The sequence below is a fragment of the Pelodiscus sinensis genome, chromosome 22, assembly GCF_049634645.1.
Source record: "Pelodiscus sinensis isolate JC-2024 chromosome 22, ASM4963464v1, whole genome shotgun sequence".
NCBI classification, from domain to species: domain Eukaryota; kingdom Metazoa; phylum Chordata; order Testudines; family Trionychidae; genus Pelodiscus; species Pelodiscus sinensis.
In genome coordinates this window covers 22,038,379-22,056,599 of record NC_134732.1, presented here as the reverse complement: position 1 = coordinate 22,056,599, position 18,221 = coordinate 22,038,379, and the positions used below count along the sequence as shown (strand labels likewise).

The window sequence follows — 18,221 nt, the reverse complement described above, 5'->3', positions numbered from 1 at the left end:
CTCCTGTTCAGGCAAAAGTCTTTTTCCGAAAGACTTTTGCGCAAAAGGGCCAGTGTAGACAGCACAGTACTGTTTTCCGCAAAAAAGCCCAGATCGCGAAAATTGCAATCGGGGCTTTTTTGCGGAAAACCGTGTTTAGATTGGCCACGGACGCTTTTCTGCAAAAAGTGCTTTTGTGGAAAAGCATCCTGCCAATCTAGATGCGATTTTTCCGAAAATGCTTTTAACGGAAAACTTTTCCGTTAAAAGCATTTTTGGAAAATCATGCCAGTGTAGACGTAGCTATTAAGTCCTACACTCATCAGCTCTTCAGCTACTGAAAAAAAAATTCTAGGAGAGAATTTGCTGATGGTTTAAAAAAACATAACAGGATCTTGCATCAGCCTATGAGTTCGTTTCTTCCATGCTTTGCTGGGGGGGATAGACGTCTCAGATACTCGCATTAAAAACGATTACAAATAGATACTGAGGTCAGCTTCCTGAGAGAGTTAGGGCCTATATTTTCAGTCTATCCTTGGCTGGTCAACAATTTTACAGACACAAATAATTAGTGAGTGAAATATTGCACCCATCATTTAGATCATTTAGACCCCTATTTCCCTTGTTAGGTGCTTACACATCCATTGCACCCGCAAATAATTACAGATGTGTCCACCACTATTTGTTCCAGCTGACACAAAGGCCAGTGTCTGAAAGCAAGCCCCTTCACGCCTCCGTCCTCTGGGATTTACAAGGTAAGAGGTCTGCTGATTGATGGGGGTGCTGATTTGAATGTACTATGCAGAGCTGTGAACAAGTTGGAGGCTTCATTTTGGATTTTTTTTATACCCCGAATGAGTCTGGTTTGGCTAGATGCTACTTTACTTGATATACTCCATCATAAGCCAATTTTTTTGGTAAAAAATCACACAGTAAAGAACGGGGGTTGGCTTACGATCGGGTCAGCTGCCATTGGCTGCTGTTTGCTGTTCCCAGCCAATGGGAGCTGCAGGAAGCAGTGTGGGCTGAGCAACATGCTGACTGCCCCTTCCTGCCACTTCTGTTGGCCGGAAACGGAGACTCAAAGACACTAGCAGCCTGAAGATGCTTCGTGTAACAAAATATTCCGAAGTGCCAGCAGCTTACGCTGCTGTGCTGGGACCAGAAGTTTGCAAACAGCAGAGATAGAGTTGGCTTATGAACGGGTCATTGTGTTTTTAATTTTTTTTCCCCTATAACTTGAGGGGGGCTTATGAATGAATGGGCTTATGATCGAGTAGATACGGATACATAATCAGCTTGTGAACGGGGCCCATCGCTGGAAAAGCCATTAAGCGTCAGCAAGAACGAATCCTACTTACCATACCCAGTGGTCGGTAAACCCAGATGCTTCATTCGATTTTTGACAAGCTCTGAGAGCTCTTGCCTCTCCGACCTTCTGTACAGGCTCAGTCGCTGCTGGCTGATCCACTCCGCCGTCTTGCTCGTGTGCTTATTGCCTTTCCGACTCAGCCTGCGTGCCCACTGCATGCTTTTACGCCGGAGCAAAGGGTGCTCGGACTGGTCGCTCGAGCAGGAGTTCCTGTGATGGCTCGTCTTGATGTGCCAGTGCTCCTTGACGTCTTTTGTATCCTCACAGTCCTCGATATTGATTGAGATCTGCGACTGGAAGTCCCAGCAGTACATAAGGGGATGCACAAAACACCTTTCCGTTTCCGTTGCCAGAGCCTGACGCCACTGGCGTTAGCTGCACCCAACTCCTTGTGGGACCCGGTACTCGCTTGAACAAGGCTCTGTTGTGATCAGCTCCCCGTTCTACCCCGCCTTGGTGGATATCTTTCTGCCAACGGCCAACCAATCAGCATTCCCCAACGTTATGAAACATGCATGTTGAAAGTGCTACCTCCTGGAACCTGCATGATCCTGGGCGGAGCCTCACAGTTCCATGGTGAGATTTCATTTGCCTGCTCTCTGCGAATGTTCCAACATTCCCACCAAGGGACCGTTTCTCTAATGCTGAATCCCGCCTCTCCCCAAAACACCTCTAATCCTGGAGGCTATCATAGAATCATAGGACTGGAAGGGACCTCAAGAGGTCATCGAGTCCAGCCCCCCGCCCTCAAGGCAGGACCAAGCTCCGTCTACACCATCCCTGACAGATGTCTATCTACCCTGTTCTTAAATATCTCCAGAGAGGGAGATTCCACCACCTCCCTTGGCAATTTTTTCCAATATTTGACCACCCTGACAGTTAGGAATTTTTTCCTAATGTCCAATCTAAACCTCCCTTGCTGCACTTTAAGCCCATTACTCCTTGTCCTGTCCTCAGAAACCAAGAGGAACAAATTTTCTCCTTCCTCCTTGTGACACCCTTTTAGATATTTGAAAACCGCTATCATGTCCCCCCTTAATCTTCTTTTTTCCAAACTAAACAAGCCCAGTTCATGAAGCCTGGCTTCATAGGTCATGTTCTCTAAACCTTTAATCATTCTTGTCGCTCTTCTCTGTACCCTTTCCAATTTCTCCACATCTTTCTTGAAATGTGGCGCCCAGAACTGGACACAGTACTCCAGCTGAGGCCTAACTAGTGCAGAGTAGAGCGGCAGAATGACTTCACGAGTTTTGCTTACAACACACCTGTGGATGTTTGGCTATGTAGATGGCCAAACTAGGGATGTTAATGGTTAACGAATGAGGCTTACTGGTTACAGTTAACTGCTGTGGCAGGGTGGGGGTTGCTCCACCTGGCAATCCCGCCCCATTTAACCAGTTAACCAATTTTGCATCCCTAAGACAAAGAGCTGAACTTCCATGGTTTCCCTTTCATCCTCACGACAGATATAACAGCATATGTCTAACGTAAAATGTAACCCCTGTGTTCATGTATAGTGCCCTGGATTTAATTAATTGCCAACCTTCAGCTGTGTGCTTTCCATTCCTATTTTAGATCACACACGTTTCAAAATTCAGACAGAGCCACTAACCAGCTAACCCGATCTGCTCACATTGGCTGCTACCGAATTGCTCACCGCACCGCGAGAGGGATTTGGATCGTCCCCTTGCTGAACATGAAGTAGGGCAGCGAATGCTAAAGAAAACCAACCCCCTGACCAAGCTCAATACAAGGTCACTCACCTGAGTTCGGATGTCATGAGGCTGCATTGGAAAGAAAAGAAAGTAAAGATGCAGTATGTGTTAGTCGTGACTGTGGATCACCGAGTTTCCATCCCTGCCTGATTCCCTTTTTGTAGTCCCCCGGCTCGGAGCCACTATTTAAGATCTGTGAGCTCGTCCAGAGCTAACAAACAATAATAATTAATCATGGCGTCTCCAGCACGTCCCCAGTTCAAAGCACTGCAGGGAAGGTCGTTAGCCTGTCCGTGGTCTCACAGTGAGCCACGGACAAGGCTAGGGACCCAGGATTGCTCAGCTCCAAACACCAATCATTACTTTCCACACCAGTTCTTGCTTCCCCGACGCCTTACTCAGTTACCCAGTGCAGACCACACAGCACGTGTGATTGGCACAACTTTTACAAACTAGTTGGCCTGGCCTGATGGTCTTGGTTTAAACTTGGAATTTTCCTTCTCCTAGATGGCTGCCTGCCTTGGTGGAGGAGCCCCGACTGCCCTATTTCTGTGCCAATACTTAGACCTTGTCTACACTAAAATGAAGATGGCCCCTGTCGCAATTGATCTTCCGGAATTTGACTTAGCAAGTCTAGTGAAGACTCGCTAAATCAAACTCAGAGGGCACCCCCGCCAGTGGCTGTTACAAGGGAAGCCAATGGGAGTGTCTGCTCCAATCAGCCTCCTGCTGCAGGGACACCACCAAGCTCAGCTTGAGGTAAGCCGACTCTAGCTACGTATTCTACACAGCTGGAATTGTGGACCTTAAGCCGAGCAGCTGGATCTAGTGTAGATCTGGCCTAAGTAATGACGATGAAAGGATTTTTCATGGGTCTTTGGTAGTGCTTAATTCTGCCCTCTCGGCACAAGGATCCCCTTGTGCCAGGCGGTGGACAAACACAAACACCTCTGCCACCGGGGCCTATTTGTCTTTTAACAAAAGGAGTATCCCCACATCCTCTTGGGCTATGTAGATGTTAGAAGAGATGATCAAGGGACCTGCGAGCCAGCCACCTTTCCAATAGCTAGTTTCACACTGGGCTAGTGCATCCCAGTTTATTATTCCCTCCCCATTCAATTCCACTGCTTGGGTAGCAATACTAGCAGCCTGGCCCAGCTGGTCCTTTGTTAGCGGAAATGTTCCTTCATCAGCTGCTCTGATGGGATTTCTCCTCGCCTGACTAGACGTGATTGTGCCTGGCTACAAAGCCGTTCCCTATCAGCTACAAGCTCAGAGTGACTGACACCAGAGCACACATGTTGGGCGTATTTCTACATGTTCACCAGTGACTGATCCCTGCAGGGATCTTTCCTATCAAGGTTGCAGCCTGTCAGGTTTTCTGATCCCCCAGGTTTCTTACCTCGGAGGTTGAGAACATGTGCGATTCGGTTCTGTAGATCCCAATGGGAATTTCTGCGCTGGAAGAGCAAAGCTTCTGGAAGAGACGGCCGTAGGTCCGGATCCACAGGTCATCCTCCGTGATTTTCATCTGACCAACAGGGGGGAAAAAGTCTCTTTGCTGGGGCCCTGGGGCAACAGGGAAATCCTGCCCCGAGAAGGCCCAAAGCTGCAGAGCTTGGATCCTCTGATGAACTTCTCCAAGGCTCAGGGATGTTGAGACTCAGAGCTTTGAAGCGATCCCACAAGAAGGGGAGGGATGGTCTAGAGCAGCGGTTCCCAACCTTTTCCAGATGGAGACCCAATTTGACAATTCAGGAAGACTTGGTGACCCGGGGCAATTCAAATACGGGGGGAAGAAGAGGGGCAGAGCCTCCTGGGGAGACACTTGGCGACCCTTTTGAAGTGTAAGGGTGACCCATATTTGGGTCGCGACCCACAGGTTGGAAAACCCTGGTCTATGGGGTTCCCATCTAACTCTCTTGGGAAAGGAGTTACCGTTAACTCTTATTGCATGGAGGGACCAAACCGCTGGCCTCGTTGGTGTGATTTTGTCTTCCTCTAGAGGCCAGCCCCAGCGAGTACAACAATCAGCTACTCAGTGACGAGAAGTTCTTAGCTATGGCTCAAGAGGCCTGTGTTTGGGGGCTGAACGTCCCAGGTTCAGTCCCTGCCCATGACAGTTGGGTGACCGTTCACCTGCGGAACTCCATGCATGTGGGATCCCACCCCAGCTTGAAAGGGACAGAAACAAGAGCGCTTACAGCACAGAGGTAGCCGGAACCCGGCGTGGTGTCCAGGCCCAGCAGCAGTCTCGTAATGGTGATCATGTAGTCCTTCACGAATGACTGGCAGGAGACATTCAGAGAGAGACCAGGTCGGAGAAAAGATTTCGCTAACTCATCTCTTCATTATAATGGTAAATTGGAAAGAAGCTGAGGTCATGCTCTCTTCTATTTGCTTCTTATATGATGCCCACAACCGCGGGACCTGGGCACTTTCCAAAAGCGAATTCACTGATATGACTAAGAGCGGTTCTGCGTGGCTCTTTCCTGCTCTCTCTTCCTCTCCTCCGGGAGGACATGGCCCGTGGATTTCAGTTGGAGTTGGTTTAACGCATGCCGCCTTTGCTTTTTAAATGATTCTCTAACATATAGAATGGGCAGGGGGCTGGACTCGACCTCCTGAGGTCTCTTCCTGCCCTAGGATTCTAGGATTTTATGAGAGAGGATGCCAGCAGCATTAACAAGAGAAAAGTAAAACATGCCCTACAGAGTGCTAGCGTGTGGGCCCCATGTGGAGTACCGTATTTTAGAGAATATAACCTGTGGGTTATAATCGTTTTTACAAACCCTGGTTCCCCCCTCCCCCGCGGGCTATACTCGTGCGTGGGGTATACAGGGTTTTTTTACTGAAAGGAAGACAATGCTGACGCTTCCTTGAAGAAAGCAGCATATTTTAATTTAATAATAGAGACCGTTGCATCATCAGCTGCGGCTCATTAACAGGTGATTACAGGTGCTTTGTACTACCGTTATGCACAGAGTCTCTCCTGCGGGCTATACTCGTGCGTGGCATATACAGGGGTTTTTTTTAATCAAATAGCAAAAATTGCGGGGTATATTTGGGTGCGGGGTATATTTGGGTGCGGGGTGTATTCGCTAAAATATGAAATGGATGCAGCCAAATGGATTGAGGGTCCCTGAGCTAGACTGTGACCATGCAGAATAGGGGGGTGCCACTCAGTTCTAAGGAAGGGTACTAGCGGCGCGGAGAAAGGGTGAGCAGAGCACAGAGGCTGCAGGCATGGAAGGGCCCTGTCCTTAGGGTGTGTGAGGCAGATGTTCCTGAGAGGAAGCTGATGGGAGCAGCTGCCATGTCCTAATTTACCTCACGCAGGCTCTAGCTGGCTACTGAACAGGGCCCAAGCAATGGATGCCTAGGGAAACACTGGGGGTGAGGTGGGGTTGATGTGAATCCTCTAACAGAGAAGACTGAAAGGAAGGGACCCCGGCTGGATCCCCTAGGCCTTTTCCTCCTTCACTCGGCTAGGACCTTTCTCTGGAGGAGGACGCCATCTTGGAAAGAGCGGACTATGGTGCCGGAATGCCTGTTCACCTCCCTCACCCTTGTGCCCCAGCAGCGGAAGCACACCCGGCAAAACCGCATCACCCGTTCGCCGGTTCTCACCTGATAGAGCAACGTATCCAACATGCTGATGCTGAACACTCGGCCGGCCGCAAACGGGAGCCGGAACATGAACGCCAGGTTGGAGCCGTTCTCTCGCTCTTTCTACGGGCAGAGGAACACCGTGGGATGGGCTGTACCGGGGTGTTCACCACGTGTACAAGCCCCGGGTGTTTTTTTGTCAGGGAAAAGATCATTTAAGAACTCAGTCTGCTGCCCGCTGCTGTTCTGGTCAAACGAGGGCCAAGAGCCCCTGAAAACCAAGAGGACCTGCTTGCTTGGAGCTCGGCGTAACAAGCCAAACAACTCCAACCCATGGGGATACCAGCAAAGGCTCCTCCTTCTTGTAATTAACGTCTTTAGTAGAAAGACGGCTGACGTTTTCTCATCAATTCACTTTTTGGATGAAAAATGGCACTTAGATCAAAATGAACATTGTTCTTCAACGTAGGTATTCTCTCCCCCTCCCCCCTCCAAAAAAACCCACAAAATGACTCTTGGGAAATGGTTGATACAAGTTTTTGGAAAAAAGTTGAAACGTGCAGTTTCCAAAAGTCCTGCTTTCACCCAACCCCGGTTTTTGAAAACCATGGTGGTTTCGAAGGGAGGAGGCGGGGGAGGGGAGGGTCTGGGCACTGCCACTTTTACAGTAGTGGTGGTTGGGAAAAGCGTTGCTCTTTTTTCTTCCCCGCCCCCAACTTATTGGTGGGCCTGTCTTGGGTGCTCCTGCAGCCACTTCTAGGCTACGTCTACACTGGCACCCTTTTCCGGAAATGCTTAAAACGGAACAGTTTTCCGTTATAAGTATTTCCGGAAAAAGCGCATCTACATTGGCAGGATGCTTTTCTGGAAAAGCGCTTTTTCCAGAAAAGCGTCCATGGCCAATGTAGACGCGCTTTTCCGGAAAAAAGCCCCGATTGTCATTTTCGCGATCGGGGCTTTTTTGCGGAAAAAACTACTGTGCTGTCTACACTGGCCCTTTTCCGGAACAGTTTTTCCGGAAAAGGACTTTTGCCCGAACGGGAGCAGCATAGTTTTTCCGGAAAAACACTGACAATTTTACAGTAGATCCTCATTGCTTTTCCGGAAAAGCAAGCGGCCAGTGTAGACAGCTGGCAAGTTATTCTGGAAAAGCGGCTGCTTTTCCGGAATAAGTGGCCCAGTGTAGACACAGCCCTAGTGTGGCTGCTACAGGTTGAACCTCTCTGGTCCGGCAACATCCGTGGTCCGGCATGATGTTAGTTACCCGGATGTCCACTGATCATGGGTGTGGCCAAGTTTCCCATGGTCCCATAAAGTTTGTTTACAGTCACCAGTCCTGGCTCGCAGTGTTCTGGGCTGGTATTTAGCTCTAATTGCCCCTCGCAATGAGAAGAGCCCAGCAAGCAGTGGAAAGTTTGGTCATGCTGCTAGACAATGTCGACCTCCTGTAGTTCGGCACATTCTCTGGTTTGACCCCAGTCAGGCCCTGACAGTGCCGGACTAGAGAGGTTCAACCGATAGCAAATCTATGAGCACCGCTTCACTGGTCAGCTCCTGCCTGGGTCATCGTCCCAGCATGGAACACATGGGTTTGGGTTCTGTGTGCGAGTTAGTCTCCTCTCCATGCCCAAGGAAACTTGGGGTGCCACAGAGGGGTGGGAGAAAGATTTTCCCCTTAAGCAACACAGGTTTGCAATCTGTACCAATGCAGGCCCCAGACTTGCTTTTCTAGCTCCAGCGCATTCAGCATCTCAGATCACGTTTCCCTTCCAAGGCACCAGGTGCTGTGTATTCTAACACAACAGCCAACACACACACACACCCGGCTGGATACCGCAGTAGAGACAAGGGCCTAGTCTTGGCATTGGCAGACGTGGCTAGCCTGAAACTGTCTTAACTTAATAATTACCTTTTAGTCCCTGGGTGGCAAATTCTAGTCTTGGGTGACAAATTTCTCCCTCGCAACCCAGGGGCCATTCAGATAATAATTAACACCAAACCTCAGATCTTAGGATACTCCTGGATCCCCTGGCAACAGGGCTCTGAGCGCGGCTCAGAATGAATCTGCGCCGCTATCGAACCTCAGCTGTCCTCCCAGGATCAAAGAGGGAACTCTGCAGGGAGAGGGTAACGGGGGCCAGGCGAGGCCATGGATGGGAATGAATCGAGCATCTCATTTCATCCCAGGGAACGCTGGGGATCAAAGCGCTCATGTACTTAAGAGCTTCCCGGAGAGACCTCGATGACCCTGTAGCCTGGGGCTGCCTGCCTGCCATGAAACTAATAGAAGGGCCTTTATCTCCAGTTGTCATTTTAAAAGACGAGTCAGCGTAAGTTCCTGACACTTCTTAGTTGCACTGCTGGGATGTTGCTAGACCCCAGCGGCCCACGGAGACAGAGTAAGAGATGGTGTCAGCCTCGAAGAACTTACAGTCTAATCCGGGGGGTTCAAACTCTGGTCGCGGCTTGTAAGGCCAAGCCGGGCTGCATGATACTTTGTTCACCTACGCCCCCGCAGGTAGGGGTGATCACAGCTCACGTTGGCCACAGATCACTGTTCCCGGCCAATGGCAGCTGCGGGAAGTGATGTCCCAGTCCTCGCTGCTCCCATTGGCTGGGAACGGCGATCCGCGGCCAACAGGAGCTGCAGTCGCCTGTACCAGCGGGGACGCAGGTAAACAAAGCGTCTTGTGGTCAGCTAGCGACTTGCCCTTACAAGCCACAACTCAGAGTTTGGAAGCCCCTGGTCTAACAGACAATAGAGAGCTGGGAAACCGAGGCACAGGAAGGCTAAGTGACTTGATTAAGATCACATGGAGCACTTGCAATAGATCGGGGACGTGAATGCTGGTCTCTAGCATCCTAGCCACAAGAATATCCTGCTTCTTGGCATGGTATATTTCCTATCAACCCACTTGTCCCACCCTCTCTGATCCCCATGCCTTATTGATAATGCAGTGTTCCTTTGCGGAGTGTCTGCAGAGCTGGAAATTATCTGCAGATTTGACACCATTACCCTGGGCTTAAACAAAGGCATTAACTGATTGGTGCATTACAAAGGCAATTTTTCCTGCCTTTAATATCCGCATTTCCACATCCAAAGCTATGAATGGGAGACATCCAGTCCACTTAATTAGCCTCATTAACATGGGTCCTACAATTGGCAGGTACCTCTTCTGCTGTTCTATATAGCTCTTGGTTTCTGTTCTTTCCACTCCAACCCATCTGAGGAAGTGGGTTTTGCCCACAAAAGCTCACAATTCTCTAAATGTTGGTTAGTTTCTAAGGTGCTCCTGCTCTGAGATTCATTTGCAGCGAGTTAGGTCTCTTCTCTGACAAGGTATCTGCCCACGAGGTACTGGACGGGTGTTCTATCAGCCACAAGGCAGCAGGCCAGCTTATGTACAACAGATCTTTACGAACAGAGACAGAGACTGCCCTCAGACAATGGCCATGATGAGGAAGTCAGGAGAGAGATGGACTTATGGCGGGGGTTACAGTTCAGCATTGAGTTCATGGTGGCTTTGATTCTCTCTGAATTGGTTCAACCATCCTTACTATACACCGCCACACAGGCGGTACCAGAGATGCAAGTGTGTGTGAGCTCTCCTGGTTTTGAGTGGCACGTACCAGCCGAACCCGTGACAAACTCATATTTCTTTCCTTTGTTACAGCCATCTGAAGAGGCCCAGCCCGTATCTCATCCCCTCGCCCGGGCTGGTTCTGCGGATGTTTCCCCTCCCCATCCGCTGTTATTTCTACCCCCACAAAAATGCCTCAGCAGCATGCAATGGGAACACCGCCTGCGATAGGATACAGCCTTCCATTCTCGCAGAATTGTGTAATCCACCGCTGAGGCGGGGGCCGTGTATTGAGTAACTACAGCCAGGCAGCGCTTAAGAAAACACGACGAGCCCAAAGGTCAATTGCCTGTCTCGAATTATCCCGGAGGGATGTTCATGAACCATGGTGCCTGCAGCACGCAGCAGGAGGGCGCAAGGCTGTGACGGTCTGTGAGTTAATTACCCGTTGCAGGACCCTTTCATCGAACACAGGCATGCAGGGAAAACGCGTCAGGTGGGCGGTTCGCGCACCCGGCCAGGAGGGAAAGCAGAGCCCTCCCGTGTGCCAAGGGGCGTCCTTACCTTTTCCAGTTTGGAGAGGGCCAAGGAATAACTGTCCTTGGCTCTGAACTGCATGAACCTCATGTTGGACGGGTGGGTCAGCTCAGTGATGATGCTGAGGCTTGGGAACAGCCTGGAAGGGAAGGCAGACCCGTCACTGTCCGGTGGCCGCGCTCCTTGGCGGGAGGGAACGTTCAGCTTCGCAATAGGGCCCAGTGCAGGACACGGCCTTGGGCCCATAGTTCCCGCTAAGGGGTGCGCCTGCGCGGCCGTGCACAGAAAATTCTTCCCCTGCCCACCTCGTTTGGAGAGCCGCACAGCAGCACGCCCACGGCAGGCGGCTGCTCCGGCAGGCGGGGCCAGCTGCGACGGCGTGGTGAGGGAGCCACTGGGGTGGAGGGTCGGGACCTGCCGCGGCCACGTGGCGGAGGGTGGAGGACTGTTTCGATGGCTGCGGCTGCCTGTTCTGGTGCCTGGGGCCAGGAACGGGACCTGCCACATGGTTGGGGAGGGGTGAGAGGTGTGCAGCGTCTCCTCCGGTGGCCAGGAATGGGACCTGCCACATGGTCAGTGGGGGGGGGAGGGGAGATCTGCTCCGGTGACTGGGAACGGGACCTGCCACAAGGTTGAGGTGGGGGGGGGGGGTCTGCTCCGGCGGCCGGGAATGGGACCTACCACATGGTTGGGGGGGGGGGGGCGGAGTTCTTCTCTAGTGGCCGGGAACAGGATCTGCCACATGGTCGGAGGCGGGGGGGGGGGGGTCGGGTTCTGCTCCAGCCCCCCACATGCTCCCAAATGCCGGGGGCCATGCTGAGCCTCGTTTCCATAGCAACCAACACAGTACTGGAAGGCGAGAGGCAGGCGCACCCAACAGAGCCGAGCCCCCCTCTGCTTCTTACCGGAACATGGTCTGGACGTTGACGATTGTTTTTGCATCTGCCATGTAATCCTCCTCCGCACTCATGGTGCTTTCCTTATCCACCACCACCAAGTTGTCAGCGTAAATAATCCCACACTGCAGCAAACTGTCTAGGCTGGAACAATTCGCAAAGACGAAAGGTCGATGTGTGTGGGGGGGTTAATCCATTGGAAAACAAAATGCCGAATTACAGTTTGCAAACATACCCCCGGACGAGCACCCAATCAATGCCCGGGCACAATTCTTCTGAAATACAGTAACCAGGCCCAGCACAGACTAACGCGTCCTGAGGGGGAACCTTGAGATGAAGCCTAAACCTCTCTACAGTGGCAGGCTCCTAAAAGATGACCATCTCCTCAGGGGAGCTTGGCCGGGTGGAGAACCCAAGCAACCAAACGCGCGATGTGTCTGCTAGGCGAGAAAGAAGCTAACCCAGGGGCAGGCAAGGATACAGCCTGCTGCCAAGCCGTAGGATCCGTCTTGAGAGTCCTGCTGGGCTGCTGGCTGGGAGCCACCTTGGGTAAGTGCCTGCCGGCCTGGGCCTACATCTGACACCACTCCCACACCCCAACTTCCTGCCCCAGGTCATCACCCAAACCCTCTGCGCCCCCCCCCAGGTCACAGCTGCCTCCCTGACTCTGCCCCCCCTCTTACATTCCTCCCCCAGGCTAGACTCCTTCCCCCAAACATCCATATCCCAACCCCCTGCCCCAGATTACCACCCAAACTCTCTGCACCCCCCTCCCCAGGTCACAACTCCCTCCCAAACCCTGCACCCCTTCCTACACCCCTCACCTAGGTCAGAATCCTCTCCTGCACCCATTCCCCCTCCTGCCCCCTGCCCCCTCTCCTGCCTCAGGGCACGATCCCCTCCTTCACCCAAACAGCCTCTCAGAGCCCACATCCCAATCCCCTATCCCGAGCGCCCTTCTGCACCCAACCCCATCCCAGACCCCACATGCTCTCCATAGAAAAGGGCAGCCCTTGACCACTTACCAAAATCTTGGCGTGCTCCCCCCCTCATCAAAAATTGTTGGCCCACCCTAGCCTAACCTAATTCAGGGTGGTTGTGCTCCAACATTACAGGGGGGGGGGGGGTCCATATAACTACCCACACGGCCAGACAGGGAAGTAGTGTGCTAATCTTGGAGGTAGAGATGGGTCCAAAGGAGACGACCATCCCCTAATTCCCCACAGCCTTGGTGAAGTTCAGCTGTGAATCCAAACAACACTGCTGCTGTCCATGTCTGGAACATGGAGATCCACTGAGCAGAATGGGAGCAGCTAAACACCATTGATTAGGCTGCATAGGACCCAGCTTTTCTATGCAGCAAACGGTCCCTATGGGAAATACTGGCCCTTGTTGCCGGTGGCTACTACAGCATCCCTGGCTTATTTCATTTTTCCTCGGCAGAATCGGGGCTATTTTCTCCCTTGATTGGCAACACAGTGGAAAGAGTGATAGCCGTAAACAAGACACCTACTTATCGATGGTGCCTTCCATGTAGTAAACCATGGGGAAACAACAGATGGCTTCCAAGAAGTGGTTCTCAGGCCTGGAAGAAGAGCAGCAAATGACAAGAAGGTTACTGGGAGCATTTTCTTGCCCTCTTGCTTTATATATCAGGAGTGACATGCACAGAAATCAATGGTGTAAACCTGATGGCTTGATTCTCCTGTCCCATCAGGCCCAATAGATTTTAGGTATTCTATTAGAAAAGTTAAAATCACCCATTTAATTGACACCCCCCCCCCCCCAGTAGGAAATGCAAGGAGAGACCGGATTCAATACAAAACGGGTTTGGAAGAGTACTTGCTTGTTGTCCAGGAGCAACACAATTGGGTTTAACTCTTTCCGGGATCTGTAGTATGCACGGAGGGGGACGATGAAATTATACAGGCCGTTCCCCGCGGTCTCTGCCGAAACGATGATCAGTTTGTTCTTAAACCCGTAGGCCTTGGCGTCTTCGTAACTGTTGTGTTTGCAGCCCTGCGCGGAGAGAAAAGCACCGGGGCTCAGGCGCGGGAGCGGCCCGTCTGTCCTGACACCAAGCCGTGGGAAAGCAAAGAGCAAATCGCCAGGGCAGTGGAACCGTCTCACGGTTTCCGAGGTGGCAAAAGCACAGAGCCGGCTGGGGCTGTGAGCAGTGCAGATGCACCGGAGCGCCCTGAGGGAGCAAATAATCCTGCAAAGTGGCCCCCAAACTGTGGGGCACGGTCCCCTCTGGGGGCGTGGAGGAGCATTTGAGGGGGGGTGCAGTGGGGCCTGGGCCTGGGCCAGCCTGCATGGGGGGGGCATGGAGGGAGCACTGAAAATAATCAGCGTAATGGCCTTACGCAAGAGGGTTTTTCTTGTGCAAGAAGGGGCAGTGGTGACAGCTCCTTCTGGCGCAAGAGCCTCTTCTGCAAACATGGTGACTCATTAGGTATGCAAATGAGGCTCGGCGATATTCCACGCTTCGCCTCATTTGCATATTTTTCGCGCGAGAAGCTGCAAGTGTAGCCAAAGCCCAACTGAGGCCCAATCAGTATGGAGTAGAGCAGAAGAAGGACTCTGTGTCTTGCTTACAACACTCCTGGGCCGTGTCCAGACTCAGGGGTTCTTTCGAAAAAAGTAGCCTTTTTTCGAAAGAACTTCCCCTGCGTCCAGACTCAAGCCGCGTTCTTTCGAAATTATTTCGAAAGAACGCGGCTTTTCTTTCAATGGCGGTAAACCTCAATTTACGAGGAAGAACGCCTTCTTTCGAAAGTTCCTCTTTCGAAAGAAGGCGTTCTTCAATGTAAAGAGGCCGTCTTCGAAAGAGAGCATCCAGACTCGCTGGGTGCTCTCTTTCGAAAAAGCGGATTTCTCTTTCGAAAGATCCGCCTGCAGTCTAGACATAGCCCTGGGTAGCACCCGAATCCCTCCTGGGTGGCCACATCAGCTGACAGGGAACACTAGTGCTAAGGACTCCCGTCCAGGAGGGACAAGACCCTCCAGCAGACCAGTGACTTGTTTCGTAGCCCCCTGGGCTGTCAGAGAGTAACAACGTTCCGCGACTGGGTTATTTGAACAAGCGATCTGCACCAGCAACAGGAAGGTGCCTTTTAGCATGAAGTGCAGGTGTTTCCCTTGTGCATCCGCACCCAGAGACAGACAAGCCGCTAACCCATCACCGAGATGGAGTGTCTCCCGGGTGTCTTCCACCTGACTGCTGCACTCCCCTGACCTTGTTGTTCTAATTTATGCTGCCTGCAAAAGATCCAGCTGGCCACCCCTCTCATGCAGCAGGAAGGAGTCCCGGCGAGTAGCGTGCGAGCGCGTACGCTGGCTCCGTGAGGCTGGAAGATCATGGTAAAATGGGGGTCACCCAGTCAATCCAGCCGTCAGACTCAATTTCACAGGCAGGCAGTGGGGCCTACCACCACGGCAGGTCCTGGGGCAAGGAGGGGATTGTTGGCGCTCAGCCCTGGAAGGGGCGGGGCCTCAGGCGGGAGGGGCGGGGCTGGAGGCAGCACTGCCCCCGCCCTCAGCCGTGTGGAGCGGCGCTCCAGCAGCAATTTAAAGGGGCCCTGGGCTCCAGTTGCGACTGCAGCAAAGGTGGAGGCTGGAGCCTTGGGCCCTTTTAAATCACCGGGCCCCAGGGCAAGTGCCCCCTCTGACCGCCCCCCGTTGGAAGGCCTGTAGGCAGGGCACTGAAAAACAGCTGCAGTGCACCAGCCAGTCTGGCCCCTCCTTGGAATGCGTCCGCTCATATTAAGGCAAAACAAGCAAAGAAAGAACAAAAGTAAAGCGCCATTGGGAGCAAGCCCAACATGCTGCCTCCTGCTTCGCAAAATGCCAGCTGCCTCCTCAAACAGCGATCTCCTGGGAACGTCAAGGTGCCCTACACGGAAGACAAGCAGGTTATCAGCACAAAGGCCCGTAATTACGGCTCCGAAGGGAACGTTGATCCCAGAAAACGAGTGAAGCGCCTGCCTTTCTTCAGTGCAACGCTTCCAGCCCACCCGCCGATCACAGCGCGAGGAAAGCAAACACCCTCTAGGCAGCCCCAAAGTAACCATCTGCCACAAGGCGAAAAGTCAGATGGTGGCTCCCGAGTGACTCGTTCCGTGGCACAGCGGGGCCTGTGTGGTTCCGGCCTGGCACTCTTCAGCCGCTCTTGAGCTGCTGCCCAAAAGCAGGGGGCTTCACATTCTCGTTTTCCCAAGTTAGCAGGATGTCTATTCCCCCGACAGCCACCGACGAGACATACTGTGTGCTCCACACAACGCTAACCCTAGAAAACTGGGACACGTACAGGTGCAGGGTCCGTTCTCATCCCTGACCTGGTGTAACTCTCCTGCTAACTAGCCACAGGGCATATATACCCCCCACAGCTGTACGGATCTCCTCACAATCTTTAATGTGTTTATCCGCATTCCACCCCCAGGAGTAGGGTCAGTACTACTGTGCCCATTTTACAGATGGGGAGCTGATACACAGAGACTTAGCGCCTTGCCCAAGATCACATACAAAATCTGGGGCGGAGCTGGGAATGAACCTTGGTTTTCTAAATCCCAGGCTTGTATTCTCACTACTGGAGGTAATACTGTTGCCCCGTGCTTCAAACCCCAGCCAGGAATGCAAGTGCAAACACTATCGCTTGGGCAACAGGGTCTCTGTGGGCCGGATCCAGCCCACCAAGCGGGTTGATCCGGCCCATGGACGCCCTGCCACTCCTCCGCCTCCAGGCCAATCAGGGCTCGAGGACGGGGGAACACACAAAGTCCCCTCCCCCGTTAGAGGCCGGGGGTGGGGGGCGCCAATCAGGGTCCGAGGGTGGGAAAGCACGGAAGTGTCCTAGCCCCGCCCCTTCCACCCGAGGCCCCACCCCTTCTGGGGCAGCCCAGGGCTACTTCAAAAATTTCGGAAGTGGCCCCCCCATCTAAAATTACTGCCCACCCCGACTCAGAACCTTTAAATACTGTCACAGCAGCCTCTTACCTTGTCCAACCTCAGGCAGCAGAACGGGGCTTTCACAGGGAGAAGGTGGCAGAGCGTGGGAGAGCTCCCGATATAGGGCGAGTTAGGGGGGTAGCCTTTCACATACCTGCAGAGGAGATAACACCCACCATTAGCACCAGGGCACGTGTATATTTGTCACACACCCAGGGAACACTTATCTGCCCTTGCCAACACAGCTGTCCACACCCAGGCTGTGCAGAACCTCAGCTCAGAGTGGGCTCAACCCCCAAAACAGCATGGGCATTTTACACGAGAAGTTTATTTGAAAACCCTTTTACCGGGCTAACCCTCAGGGAATCACTTTTTAGGACTTGGTTCTCACAGACAACCAGAGATGAAAGCACAACATGGAAGCTAAAGGCATCTAGCAGCTCTTAACAGCTACAGGTTTGAACCCCCCATCTTAAAAATCGAAATATTGTAGAACGGCACGGACATTCCAAGCTCAATTCAGACACGCAATTTCACAGCGCAGTTGTAGGAGTTAAAAAAACAAAGAAACACACCAGGCCTGCTGTAATTTGTGTTTCTGAGCTAACTGAAGGCATAGAAAGCTTTTCGCTTACAAAGTAATTAAAAGCATACATCAAATTATAAGTCAAACACATTTGTGAGAGTGTGGACACATGCATCGGCATAAATTGTTTATCCTGTAAGAGCCAACACACACACACACACACACACACACACACACACACACACACACACACACACACACACACCACACACACACAAAAACATACACACACAAGCAAATGACCTAGGAAAGCAACATCACAAATGATGCTACTTCAAATGAATCTTTTTACAGTTGGAATCAACATTTTATTTCCCGAACAATGGAGAATGCAAGATACAATCCCTTCCTCGCCCCGACGTAGCAGAGGAAAAAAAGTTGATGGGACAAAGCCCACAAAGCGCTTCTAGCTCAGCCTGACTTATTCAGGGAGTCCTGCACAGATACAAAATTTGTATCTGTATCCACAAAACCGAGCCGCAGATACCTGCATTGACATCCGTGGCTGCGGATACCGGAGGAGATACAGCCACTCCCCGACTTATGAACACACCGACTTACGACCAGCCGTACTTACGACCAACCTCCCATTAACCCCATTAGAATATTTTCAAGCTGAGAACCATGTACATTAAGTTTTTCGAACTGCGCGGGCAGCGCGTTTAAGGGTATTTCTGACTTACAACCAAACTGAGTTACGACCAGGTGTTTGGAATGTAACCTGTTCGTACGTCGGGGACTGCCTGTAAAGCAGAAATCCTCACATTTGCACAGGTGTAGCTACAAAATTTGTATCTGTGCCCGCATCCATAGCCACAAAAAAGAGTTGCGTCCAGCCATATCTGGGGACACGGACACCCAAAGGATATAAAGCAGATGTCCAAGCATTTGCAAGGCTCTGCTTATTCAGAGGCCAAGGGCTGTGTTTCCAAAAGCCAAGCAAGAAGCTGTGCTTGAGGCAAAACTGCTTCACACTCAGGGTCTGACAAGTTACTGGTG

The 18,221-nt window shown here is 51.9% G+C and overlaps 1 protein-coding gene across 9 annotated transcripts in view; it reads right to left on the bottom strand.

The window, feature by feature from the left end:
- Window positions 1-18,221, bottom strand: part of KCNT1 (potassium sodium-activated channel subfamily T member 1) — a 231,694-nt gene that overhangs the window by 21,759 nt on the left and 191,714 nt on the right. For 8 of the 9 annotated variants that reach the window (XM_075905515.1, XM_075905514.1, XM_075905517.1 and 5 more), the window contains 10 exons: window positions 16,685-16,790; window positions 13,536-13,708; window positions 13,203-13,274; window positions 11,699-11,833; window positions 10,821-10,932; window positions 6,697-6,798; window positions 5,271-5,354; window positions 4,469-4,597; window positions 3,115-3,135; window positions 1,341-1,644 (listed from right to left, as the gene is read on the bottom strand). In XM_075905515.1, coding sequence (XP_075761630.1) covers window positions 1,341-1,644; window positions 3,115-3,135; window positions 4,469-4,597; window positions 5,271-5,354; window positions 6,697-6,798; window positions 10,821-10,932; window positions 11,699-11,833; window positions 13,203-13,274; window positions 13,536-13,708; window positions 16,685-16,790 — 1,238 coding nt within the window. The remainder of the gene's footprint in view (window positions 1-1,340; window positions 1,645-3,114; window positions 3,136-4,468; window positions 4,598-5,270; window positions 5,355-6,696; window positions 6,799-10,820; window positions 10,933-11,698; window positions 11,834-13,202; window positions 13,275-13,535; window positions 13,709-16,684; window positions 16,791-18,221) is intronic. The other variant, XM_075905512.1, reaches the window with a different exon arrangement.